General features: G+C 44.8%; 2 protein-coding genes across 2 annotated transcripts; one reads left to right on the top strand and one right to left on the bottom strand.

Annotated features, from left to right (window-relative positions):
• The first annotated feature begins 518 nt into the window (after nucleotides 1-518).
• On the top strand, nucleotides 519-9,863 carry LOC311509979 (tyrosine-protein kinase Fer-like). The gene is made up of 11 exons (XM_084575440.1): nucleotides 519-714; nucleotides 793-888; nucleotides 2,070-2,276; nucleotides 6,633-6,755; nucleotides 7,017-7,073; nucleotides 7,188-7,306; nucleotides 7,542-7,636; nucleotides 7,714-7,837; nucleotides 8,151-8,305; nucleotides 8,577-8,699; nucleotides 8,782-9,863. The coding sequence occupies exons 1-11, from the start codon at nucleotides 628-630 to the stop codon at nucleotides 8,916-8,918; spliced, it is 1,323 nt and encodes a 440-aa protein (XP_084431566.1). The 5' UTR covers nucleotides 519-627; the 3' UTR covers nucleotides 8,919-9,863.
• A 1,498-nt stretch (nucleotides 9,864-11,361) lies between these two features.
• On the bottom strand, nucleotides 11,362-12,734 carry cdc26 (cell division cycle 26 homolog). The gene is made up of 2 exons (XM_084575439.1): nucleotides 12,425-12,734; nucleotides 11,362-11,844 (listed from the first exon to the last, which is right to left on the bottom strand). The coding sequence occupies exons 1-2, from the start codon at nucleotides 12,542-12,544 to the stop codon at nucleotides 11,632-11,634; spliced, it is 333 nt and encodes a 110-aa protein (XP_084431565.1). The 5' UTR covers nucleotides 12,545-12,734; the 3' UTR covers nucleotides 11,362-11,631.
• Nucleotides 12,735-14,045: the final 1,311 nt, after the last annotated feature.

Raw genomic sequence — 14,045 nt, 5'->3', positions numbered from 1 at the left:
TCTGTGTTTGATTGTCCCTCGGAGTCTCTGTCTGATTGTCCCTCTGTGTTTGATTGTCCCTCTGTGTCTGATTGTCCCTCGGAGTCTCTGTCTGATTGTCCCTCTGTGTCTGATTGTCACTCTGTGTTTGATTGTCCCTCGGAGTCTCTGTCTGATTGTCCCTCTGTGTCTCTGTCTGATTGTCCCTCTGTGTCTGATTGTCCCTCTGTGTTTGATTGTCCCTCGGAGTCTCTGTCTGATTGTCCCTCTGTGTTTGATTGTCCCTCTGTGTCTGATTGTCCCTCGGAGTCTCTGTCTGATTGTCCCTCTGTGTCTGATTGTCACTCTGTGTTTGATTGTCCCTCGGAGTCTCTGTCTGATTGTCCCTCTGTGTCTCTGTCTGATTGTCCCTCTGTGTCTGATTGTCCCTCTGTGTCTGATTGTCCCTCGGAGTCTCTGTCTGATTGTCCCTCTGTGTCTGATTGTCCCTCGGAGTCTCTGTCTGATTGTCCCTCTGTGTCTCTCGTCCTCAGCTGTGTCCTACTTCTCAGTCAGAAACTGTCCCTCCTTGAGCTTCGTCACACCGTCCAATCATTACGCGGCTCTGAGGCGCGCCTCTCCTCCCAGAAGGCTTTGCTGGACTCCAAGATGGCGGCGGCTGCTACCTCCCCTCCCCCTGCCCCGCCCCCCCCTGCGCTGCCGTATGAGGACGACGCCCGCTCCGTTGGCTCCACCGTAAATACTGTCCCTATATTTAATTAATATATATAATAATTAATAAACGTAGTAATTATTATTTAATAAATGTTTCAGGACAAGACGAAGGAGAAGAGTTCTCGCTTCGACACTCTGCGTCACTCTCTGGCCGGGATGATCCGGTCTAAAGCCATGCTGGGCTCCTCCACCTCGGTGAGATCCACGGGTCCATGGCTCCAACATCGCTGACAACCAGTACTACTAGCTAGTACTAGTACTAACTAGTAGTACTAGCTAGTAGTAGTTAGCTAGTACTGGCTAGTCTACCTCCTCTGGTAGACAACACCAGCCAGTGTGACTAGTACGAGTTACAGTTACTAACTAGTTAGTGTGACTAGTACTAGTTAGAGTTACTAGTATGAGTTAGAGTTACTAACTAGTTAGAGTTACTAGTATGAGTTAGAGTTACTAGTATGAGTTAGAGTTACTAGTATGAGTTAGAGTTACTAACTAGTTAGAGTGACTAGTACTAGTTAGAGTGACTAGTACTAGTTAGAATTACCAGTATGAGTTACAGTTACTAACTAGTTAGTGTGACTAGTACTAGTTAGAGTGACTAGTATGAGTTACAGTTACTAACTAGTTAGAGTGACTAGTACTAGTTAGAGTGACTAGTATGAGTTACAGTTACTAACTAGTTAGAGTGACTAGTACTAGTTAGAGTTACTAGTATGAGTTAGTTACTAACTAGTTAGAGTTACTAGTATGAGTTAGAGTTACTAGTATGAGTTAGAGTTACTAACTAGTTAGAGTGACTAGTACTAGTTAGAGTGACTAGTACTAGTTAGAGTGACTAGTATGAGTTACAGTTACTAAGTAGTTAGTGTGACTAGTACTAGTTAGAGTGACTAGTATGAGTTACAGTTACTAACTAGTTAGAGTGACTAGTATGAGTTACAGTTACTAACTAGTTAGAGTGACTAGTACTAGTTAGAGTGACTAGTACTAGTTAGAATTACCAGTATGAGTTACAGTTACTAACTAGTTAGTGTGACTAGTACTAGTTAGAGTGACTAGTATGAGTTACAGTTACTAACTAGTTAGTGTGACTAGTACTAGTTAGTGACTAGTATGAGTTACAGTTACTAACTAGTTAGAGTGACTAGTACTAGTTAGAGTGACTAGTACTAGTTAGAATTACCAGTATGAGTTACAGTTACTAACTAGTTAGTGTGACTAGTACTAGTTAGAGTGACTAGTATGAGTTACAGTTACTAACTAGTTAGAGTTACTAGTACTAGTTAGAGTTACTAGTATGAGTTACAGTTACTAACTAGTTAGAGTGACTAGTACTAGTTATCACTAAATGTTTTTTCTTTGTGTTTGTCCTGCAGCAGTTCTTTGATGTGATCCCTACGTCAGAGCGCCCCCTGGCGGAGCAGGAGTGGTACCACGGAGCCATCCCCCGCACCGAGGCTCAGGAGTTACTACGGCAACAGGGAGACTTCCTGGTCCGGGAGAGTCACGGAAAACCAGGAGAGTACGTCCTGTCAGTGTTTTCAGACGAGCAGAGACGTCACTTCATCATCCAGTACGCCGACGTACGTACACAACTACACACTGCTACACAACTACACAACTACACACTGATACACAACTACACACTGCTACACACTGCTACACACAACTACACACTGCTACACACAACTACACACTGCTACACAACTACACACTGCTACACACTGCTACACACTGCTACACAACTACACACTGCTACACAACTACACAACTACACACTGCTACACACTGCTACACAACTACACACTGCTACACTGCTACACAACTACACACTGCTACACAACTACACAACTACACACTGCTACACAACTACACACTGCTACACACTGCTACACAACTACACACTGCTACACACAACTACACACTGCTACACAACTACACAACTACACACTGCTACACAACTACACAACTACACACTGCTACACAACTACACTGCTACACAACTACACAACTACACACTGCTACACAACTACACACTGCTACACACTGCTACACACAACTACACACTGCTACACACTGCTACACAACTACACAACTACACACAACTACACACTGCTACAAACTGCTACACACAACTACACACTGCTACACAACTACACACTGCTACACAACTACACAACTACACACTGCTACACACTGCTACACAACTACACACTGCTACACACTGCTACACACTGCTACACAACTACACACTGCTACACAACTACACAACTACACACTGCTACACAACTACACACTGCTACACAACTACACAACTACACACTGCTACACAACTACACACTGCTACACAACTACACAACTACACACTGCTACACAACTACACACTGCTACACACTGCTACACACAACTACACACTGCTACACACTGCTACACACTGCTACAACACTACACACTGCTACACACTGCTACACACAACTACACACTGCTACACAACTACACACTGCTACACACTGCTACACAACTACACACAACTACACACTGCTACACAACTACACACTGCTACACAACTACACAACTACACACTGCTACACACAACTACACACTGCTACACACAGCTACAGACAACTACACACTGCTACACACAGCTACACAACTAAACACTGCTACACACTGCTACACAACTACACAACTACACACTGCTACACAACTACACACTGCTACACAACTACACAACTACACACTGCTACACAACTACACACTGCTACACACTGCTACACACTGCTACACAACTACACACTGCTACACAACTACACAACTACACACTGCTACACAACTACACACTGCTACACACTGCTACACAACTACACACTGCTACACTGCTACACAACTACACACTGCTACACAACTACACACTGCTACACACAACTACACACAACTACACACTGCTACACAACTACACAACTACACACTGCTACACAACTACACAACTACACACTGCTACACAACTACACTGCTACACAACTACACAACTACACACTGCTACACAACTACACACTGCTACACACTGCTACACACAACTACACACTGCTACACACTGCTACACAACTACACAACTACACACAACTACACACTGCTACAAACTGCTACACACAACTACACACTGCTACACAACTACACACTGCTACACAACTACACAACTACACACTGCTACACACTGCTACACAACTACACACTGCTACACACTGCTACACACTGCTACACAACTACACACTGCTACACAACTACACAACTACACACTGCTACACAACTACACACTGCTACACAACTACACAACTACACACTGCTACACAACTACACACTGCTACACAACTACACAACTACACACTGCTACACAACTACACACTGCTACACACTGCTACACACAACTACACACTGCTACACACTGCTACACACTGCTACAACACTACACACAACTACACACTGCTACACAACTACACACTGCTACACACTGCTACACAACTACACACAACTACACACTGCTACACAACTACACACTGCTACACACTGCTACACAACTACACAACTACACACTGCTACACACAACTACACACTGCTACACACAGCTACAGACAACTACACACTGCTACACAACCACACACTGCTACACACAGCTACACAACTAAACACTGCTACACACTGCTACACAACTACACAACTACACACTGCTACACAACTACACACTGCTACACAACTACACAACTACACACTGCTACACAACTACACAACTACACACTGCTACACAACTACACAACTACACACTGCTACACACAACTACACACTGCTACACACTGCTACACAACTACACACAGCTACACACAACTACACACAGCTACACAACTACACACTGCTACACACAACTACACACAACTACACACTGCTACACAACTACACACTGCTACACAACTACACAACTACACACTGCTACACACTGCTACACAACTACACACAGCTACACACAACTACACACTGCTACACAACTACACACTGCTACACACAACTACACACTGCTACACAACTACACAACTACACACTGCTACACAACTACACAACTACACACTGCTACACAACTACACACTGCTACACACTGCTTCACAACTACACACTGCTACACAACTACACACTGCTACACACCTACACAGCTACACACTGCTACACACAACTACACACAACTACACACAGCTACACACTGCTACACAACTACACACTGCTACACACTGCTACACAACTACACACAGCTACACAACTACACACAACTACACACTGCTACACACTGCTACACACAACTACACACAGCTACACAACTACACACAGCTACACAACTACACACAACTACACACAGCTACACAACTACACACAGCTACACACAACTACACACAACTACACACAGCTACACAACTACACACAGCTACACACAACTACACACTGTTACACAACTACACACTGCTACACAACTACACACTGCTACACACTGCTACACAACTACACAACTACACACAACTACACACAGCTACACACTGCTACACAACTACACACAGCTACACACTGCTACACAACTACACACTGCTACACAACTACACAACTACACACTGCTACACAACTACACACAGCTACACACAACTACACACAACTACACACTGCTACACAACTACACACAGCTACACACAACTACACACAGCTACACACAGCTACACACAACTACACACAGCTACACACAGCTACACACTGCTACACAACTACACACAACTACACACTGCTACACAACTACACACTGCTACACGCTACACAACTACACACTGCTACACACTGCTACACAACTACACACAGCTACACACAACTACACACTGTTACACAACTACACACTGCTACACAACTACACACTGCTACACACTGCTACACAACTACACAACTACACACAGCTACACACAACTACACACAGCTACACACTGCTACACAACTACACACAACTACACACTGCTACACAACTACACACTGCTACACAACTACACACTGCTACACACTGCTACACAACTACACAACTACACACTGCTACACAACTACACACAGCTACACACAACTACACACAACTACACACTGCTACACAACTACACACAGCTACACACAACTACACACAGCTACACACAGCTACACACAGCTACACACTGCTACACAACTACACACAACTACACACTGCTACACAACTACACACTGCTACACACTGCTACACAACTACACACTGCTACACACTGCTACACAACTACACACAACTACACACAGCTACACACAACTACACACAGCTACACACTGCTACACAACTACACACAACTACACACTGCTACACAACTACACACTGCTACACAACTACACACAGCTACACACAACTACACACAACTACACACTGCTACACAACTACACACAGCTACACACAGCTACACACTGCTACACACAGCTACACACAGCTACACACTGCTACACAACTACACACAACTACACACTGCTACACAACTACACACTGCTACACAACTACACAACTACACACTGCTACACAACTACACACAACTACACACAGCTACACACAACTACACACAACTACACACTGCTACACAACTACACACAGCTACACACAGCTACACACAACTACACACAGCTACACACTGCTACACAACTACACACAACTACACACTGCAACACAACTACACACTGCTACACAACTACACACAACTACACACTGCTACACAACTACACACTGCTACACAACTACACACTGCTACACCATTTGAGAACCCGTGGAGCTGAAGAGTTCGCGTCGTCATGGAGATATGAAATGAATTCCCGTCGTCATGGAGATATGAAATGAATGACAGCTGTGTTCTCTGGGACAGAGCCAGTATCGTTTCGAGGGGACCGGCTTCTCCACCATCCCTCAGCTCATCGAACATCACTTCTCCACCAAACAGGTCATCACCAAGAAGTCTGGAGTCGTGCTGCTCAACCCCGTCATCAAGGCAAGTGTGTTGTTAGCGTGTTAATAATAATAACAACACACAAGGACACTGTAGAAAGACAATAAGACAATACAATGGTGGAGGAGATGGACAGATCGGGAGGCCGAGGTTATGCATGGCCTTGAAGGTGTGCAGAAGGATTCTGAAGTCGATTCTGAGTTTGTGTTGTTAGCGTGTAGCTGGATGTGTCTTCGTCTTCTTCTGTGCTTCAGCTCAGTGTCAGTGTATTTACTGGAGGTGACCTTTGACCTTTGTGTGCAGGACAAGAAGTGGATCTTAAACCATGAGGACGTGGCGCTAGGGGAGCTGCTGGGGAAGGTGACCTTACTTCCTGTTTCCTCTTGGTATCCATGGCCACAGCTTCTATTTAATGATCATAACTTCTAACGTGCTCTCGTATCCCATCATGCCTTGCTGTCTGCTGGTTGCCAGGGTAACTTTGGTGAGGTGTTCAAGGGGACACTGCAGCGGGACAAAATGCCGGTTGCAGTAAAAACCTGTAAAGAAGATTTACCTCCAGAGCTAAAGATCCGCTTCCTGTCTGAAGCCAGGTGAGTCCACACCTGAACAAACACTGGTTTAACATTTTATTAAAATTAATTAAATAAACAAAGATAAAACATCAAGAACAGAAAGTGACATTAGATCCAGACGGAGCTAATAAGAGTTCTATTTGTCCACATATCTGTGTCAGTCACATACCCCATGCTGCTCTCTGATTGGCTGCCTACAAACAGCTCTGTGATTGGCCTGAGTGTGACTGTGCCTGTCTGTGATTGGCTGCAGAATCTTGAAGCAGTACGACCACCCGAACATCGTGAAGCTGATTGGCGTTTGTACGCAGCGGCAGCCCATCTACATCGTCATGGAGCTGGTTCCTGGTGGGCGGAGCTTACTTCCTGTTTGTGTCGTCTTGGTTTTGATTGGTCCGTTTCTAACAGCTGTGTTGGTTTGCCAGGTGGTGACTTCCTGTCCTTCCTGAGGAAGAAGAAGGACGAGTTGAAGACAAAGCAGCTGCTTCGCTTCGCAGTTGATGCAGCAGCTGGTATGGCGTACCTGGAGAGCAAGAACTGTATCCACAGGTACCTGTCTGTCCCCCGGAGACCTGTCTCTGTGAACCTGTCTGTCCCCCGGAGACCTGTCTCTGTGAACCTGTCTGTCCCCCAGAGACCTGTCTCTGTGAACCTGTCTCTCAGAGACCTGTCTCTGTGAACCTGTTTGTCTCTCAGAGACCTGTCTGTCTCTCAGAGACCTGTCTCTGTGAACCTGTCTGTCCCCCAGAGACCTGTCCCCCAGAGACCTGTCTCTGTGAACCTGTCTGTCTCTCAGAGACCTGTCTCTGTGAACCTGTCTGTCTCTCAGAGACCTGTCTCTATGAACCTGTCTGTCTCTCAGAGACCTGGCGGCCAGGAACTGTCTGGTAGGGGACGGCAGTGTGTTGAAGATCAGTGACTTTGGGATGAGTCGTCAGGAGGACGATGGAGTTTATTCTTCATCTGGACTCAAACAGATTCCCATTAAATGGACCGCACCTGAGGCCCTCAACTACGGTAACACCTGTCCCTCATCTGTCCCACCTTTACTTGCCTCTCCCCTGTCTCATTCTCATATGTCTCTCACCTGTCCCATCCTCATGTCTCTCACCTGTCCCTACCCTTGTCTCTCACTTGTCCCTTACATGTCCCATCCTCATATGTCTCATCAGTCTGAAGGTTTAATAAGTAGCCAATAAAAACACACTGTGCTGTGATTGGCTGCTGACAGTCTCCTGTGCTGTGATTGGCTGCTGACAGTCTCCTGTGCTGTGATTGGCTGCTGCAGGTCGTTACAGCTCAGAGAGTGACGTGTGGAGTTACGGCATCCTGCTGTGGGAAACCTTCAGTCTGGGGGTGTGTCCTTATCCTGGGATGACCAATCAGCAGGCCCGAGAGCAGGTGGAGAAAGGTGAATGCAAGCTCAGCATTGCTGTCATTTATCCTTTGTCCAACTTATCAGCTGTCTTACATGTTCATGTCCTGGTTGCTAGGTTACAGGATGGCATGTCCTCAGCGTTGTCCTGACGACGTGTATAAAGTGATGCAGCGCTGCTGGCAGTACAACCCCGAGGACCGACCCAAGTTCTCTGAGCTACAGCGAGACCTCGCCGCCATCAAAAAGAAGTGACGCCATCACAGAAAGGAGGTGATGATGTCACAGAGAGGAAGTGATGATGTCACCAGTAAGGAGCAGTATCGCCACCGTGGCTTTTTGTTTTTATTTGTTTAGAGGTGAGTGTGGCTTCATGTGGGCGTGTCTGACCCCCGTCACTCACAAAGATCGTCAACAGTGATCAATACGTTCAGTCAACAATCAGCAACAGGAAGTGAGACCAAACTGTCCCGTCAACAGCCTTGAGCTGCAGACGGTTAGCATTTAGCATTTAGCTGCCACTTGTGTTAACCTCAACACTCCTCACCATGTGTAGGTTAGCATGGATGGCTAGTAGCATTTGAAACACGTTAAAGCCAACAGGAAGTGAGATTTGTTTTATTCCAGCAAAAGTTGCAATAATTTTAGCTGTGATGGAGCTAATGGTGCTAATAGCCTAGCATGAGTGTTAAGAGGGGTTTTCCTAAGACTTCAAATCAACACATTCCTCTCAAACACCAGACAAACTATGCTAACGTTAGCATGTACTTTTAGCATAGTTTCTATTACACATTCCGAAAACTGTAAAAACTTTATTTAATGAGCAGCTTTGCATCCATTGTACAAATAAAATAAACTGAAACACGACACCTAAGACACAACCCTAACCCTGGAACAAATAAACACACTAAACAAACACTAAACAGGAAACATGCTCCAGTTTTAGGCCTCGTTCAGATCAAACCCTCTGGTCTCTAGTGTCCAGGTTAAACAGGTCCAGGTGTGAACGCTGATCTGGTCTCTAGTGTCCAGGTTAAACAGGTCCAGGTGTGAACGCTGATCTGGTCTCTAGAGTCCAGGTTAAACAGGTCCAGGTGTGAACACTGATCTGGTCTCTAGAGTCCAGGTTAAACAGGTCCAGGTGTGAACACTGATCTGGTCTCTAGAGTCCAGGTTAAACAGGTCCAGGTGTGAACACTGATCTGGTCTCTAGAGTCCAGGTTAAACAGGTCCAGGTGTGAACACTGATCTGGTCTCTAGAGTCCAGGTTAAACAGGTCCAGGTGTGAACACTGATCTGGTCTCTAGAGTCCAGGTTAAACAGGTCCAGGTGTGAACACTGATCTGGTCTCTAGAGTCCAGGTTAAACAGGTCCAGGTGTGAACACTGATCTGGTGTCAGTCCACATGTGGAGGTGGTCTGGGACACATGTGACCTCCTTCCTTTGGTAGTGTGAACACACAATGAGTCCTGGGTCACATTAAAGACCACCTACTCAACAGGGCTGATCTGAGGAAGAGGAGTTTAACTCATTCATTCAACCACTAGTAGAAATGATCACATGAATCAGTGATGTCTGTTCATTAGTAATGAGAGCCTTTTAAAAGATTCTGGTCTTGGAGCTGAGAACCAAACTAAACTAGAAACTAATCTGAACTAGAATCAACAGGAGACACTTTCCATCTGGTTCCAACATCTGGATCATGTCTCCAAGTCAACCAGCAGCTGTTGATGGTTCTGATCCAGCGGTAGGTAGAGATCCATTAGAGACAGCAGCTGCTACAATATTCTACTGACCACATGATGGCGCTGCTGATTTACAGACACACAAACTGAGATCAGATCTCAAGTGCTGGCTGGGGACGCATGTGGAGACACTTTTAGATTAAGACCAGGTGGATGGACAGGTGAGACCAGGTGAGACCAGGTGGATGGACAGGTGAGACCAGGTGAGACCAGAGGTTGATGTGAGGTCTGAATGGAGCGGCAGTTTCAGCTACAATGAATCAAAAGGACTTGAAGCCTAAAAACTTTATAAAATAAAAACAATGTTAAGCCACGCCGACCAAGTCACCTGTACTGTAACCATGGCAACAGAATTGTTTTATTTTAATTTATTGTGTTTTTATTCATTTTATTTGTTTTATTTAATATTTTTGACCAACTGACATAAACCTGAAGGAAAACTGACCTTTATTCTAAAACCAGCTGTCAATCATCCACCCCCCGTGTGTGTGTGTGTGTGTGTGTGTGTGTGTGTGCGTGCGTGTGTGTAGCCTCCATTATCCACCTTTTTGTTGTTGAATAAAATAACTGATCATTTAATTAAAAGAATTGCCAGCACTTTGTTATTTCATGGTTTCCATGGTAACCACTTGCTTCCATAAACATGCCTTTAATTCCATGAACCATGAGTCCTGATTGGTCAGCATCACTTCCTGGGCTGCTTGAGGGCAGAGCCGAGTGACTGTTGTTTTTGTTGACACTACGCGTCTGTTTGTCTTTTGTATTTGTTGAAACTCTTTATAAAATATTATTGTATCATTTATTATGAAAATAAATCACATAAACTTTGACATCACGTTTCATTCCACTGTTTTAATAATCATTTGACCCTCGGCCCCACTCAGTTTGGGAATCAAGAAGTAGAAACAAACCTCCCTGAGCAGGAACCACCTCCTCCTCCTCCTCCTCCTCCTCCTCCTCCTCCTCCTCCTCCTCCTTCAGGTGACCCAACAACACCTGATGGAGACTGTGTAACACTGATGAGAGACTCCGCCTCCTTTTATTTTAATGAGCACCAACTAGAAACAAGTAACAACTGATGTTGTTCTTCTTTAATCGTGTGTTAGTTGATCAACCCGTTTTCATGACGATAGGTCATTTAGTTGATCAACACGTTTCCATGGTGACAGTTCATTAGTTGATCAACATGTTTCCATGACGACAGTTCATATAGTTGATCACGTTTAGAACTGTAAACTTCCAAATAAGGTCGGAAGCGTGGCAGGTTTGGGGTGGGGCTTGTAGCCAATCCGCTCGTTGATAAGCTCCACCCTCGAAGCTGCTGTGGAGGAGGATGTGGAGGCTGAGGCTCCACCTCCGATGATGTCAACACTGATGACTGAAGCCCCGCCCACTCCTCCTCCGGACTCTGAATCTTCTCTCTGACGCTTCCTGGCCTAGAAAGTATTGATCACAGACTGGTTAGTACAGACTGGTTAGTACAGACTGGTTAGTATTGACTGGTTAGTACAGACTGGTTTGTATTGATTGGTTAGTACAGACTGGTTAGTACAGACTGGTTAGTATTGACTGGTTAGTACAGACTGGTTAGTACAGACTGGTTAGTATTGACTGGTTAGTACAGACTGGTTAGTACAGACTGGTTAGTACAGACTGGTTAGTACAGACTGGTTAGTATTGACTGGTTTGTATTGATTGGTTAGTACAGACTGGTTAGTACAGACTGGTTAGTACAGACTGGTTAGTATTGACTGGTTAGTACAGACTGGTTAGTACAGACTGGTTAGTATTGACTGGTTAGTACAGACTGGTTTGTATTGATTGGTTAGTACAGACTGGTTAGTACAGACTGGTTAGTACTGACTGGTTAGTACAGCCTGGTTAGTACAGACTGGTTAGTATTGACTGGTTAGTACAGATTGGTTAGTACAGCCTGGTTAGTACAGCCTGGTTAGTACAGCCTGGTTAGTACAGACTGGTTAGTACAGACTGGTGTTAAGTGTGAGGGACTCAAACCTCGAGCTCCTTCTTGACGCTCTCGAACTCCTCTGTGTCGTCGATCTTCAGCTCGAGACGAGTCGGTTTCCTCCTCAACATCTTGTTTATTTCAGACCAGACCTGCACAAACAACAACATCAACACTGATCCGTCAACACTGATCCTATACACCGTCAGTACTGATCCTATTGATCCTATACACCATCAGTACTGATCCTATTGATCCTATACACCATCACTACTGATCCTATTGATCCTATACACCGTCACTACTGATCCTATACACCATCAGTACTGATCCTATACACCGTCAGTACTGATCCTATACACCGTCAGTATTGATCCTATACACCGTCAGTATTGATCCTATACACCGTCAGTACCCCACCTATACACCATCAGTACTGATCCTATTGATCCTATACACCGTCAGTACTGATCCTATTGATCCTATACACCATCAGTACTGATCCTATACACCGTCAGTACTGATCCTATACACCGTCAGTATTGATCCTATACACCGTCAGTATTGATCCTATACACCGTCAGTACTGATCCTATACACCGTCAGTATTGATCCTATACACCGTCAGTATTGATCCTAGACACCATCAGTACTGATCCTATTGATCCTATACACCGTCAGTACTGATCCTATTGATCCTATACACCGTCAGTACTGATCCTATTGATCCTATACACCGTCAGTATTGATCCTATACACCATCAGTACTGATCCTATACACCGTCAGTACTGATCCTATACACCGTCAGTATTGATCCTATTGATCCTATACACCGTCAGTACTGATCCTATTGATCCTATACACCGTCAGTACTGATCCTATTGATCCTATACACCGTCAGTATTGATCCTATACACCATCAGTACTGATCCTATACACCGTCAGTACTGATCCTATACACCGTCAGTATTGATCCTATACACCGTCAGTATTGATCCTATTGATCCTATACACCGTCAGTACTGATCCTATACACCGTCAGTATTGATCCTATACACCGTCAGTATTGATCCTATACACCGTCAGTATTGATCCTATTGATCCTATACACCGTCAGTACTGATCCTATACACCGTCAGTATTGATCCTATACACCGTCAGTACTGATCCTATACACCGTCAGTATTGATCCTATTGATCCTATACACCATCAGTACTGATCCTATTGATCCTATACACCGTCAGTACCCCACCTATACACCATCAGTACTGATCCTATTGATCCTATACACCGTCAGTACCCCACCTATACACCATCAGTACTGATCCTATTGATCCTATACACCATCAGTATTGATCCTATTGATCCTATACACCATCAGTATTGATCCTATACACCATCAGTATTGATCCTATACACCGTCAGTACCCCACCTATACACCATCAGTACTGATCCTATTGATCCTATACACCGTCAGTACCCCACCTATACACCATCAGTACTGATCCTATTGATCCTATACACCATCAGTATTGATCCTATTGATCCTATACACCATCAGTATTGATCCTATACACCATCAGTATTGATCCTATACACCATCAGTATTGATCCTATTGATCCTATACACCATCAGTATTGATCCTATACACCGTCAGTATTGATCCT

The sequence above is a fragment of the Chelon labrosus genome (genome assembly GCF_963514085.1).
Source record: "Chelon labrosus genome assembly, contig: SCAFFOLD_271, whole genome shotgun sequence".
Taxonomy (NCBI): Eukaryota; Metazoa; Chordata; class Actinopteri; order Mugiliformes; family Mugilidae; genus Chelon; species Chelon labrosus.
This window is presented reverse-complemented; position numbering and strand designations above follow the sequence as displayed.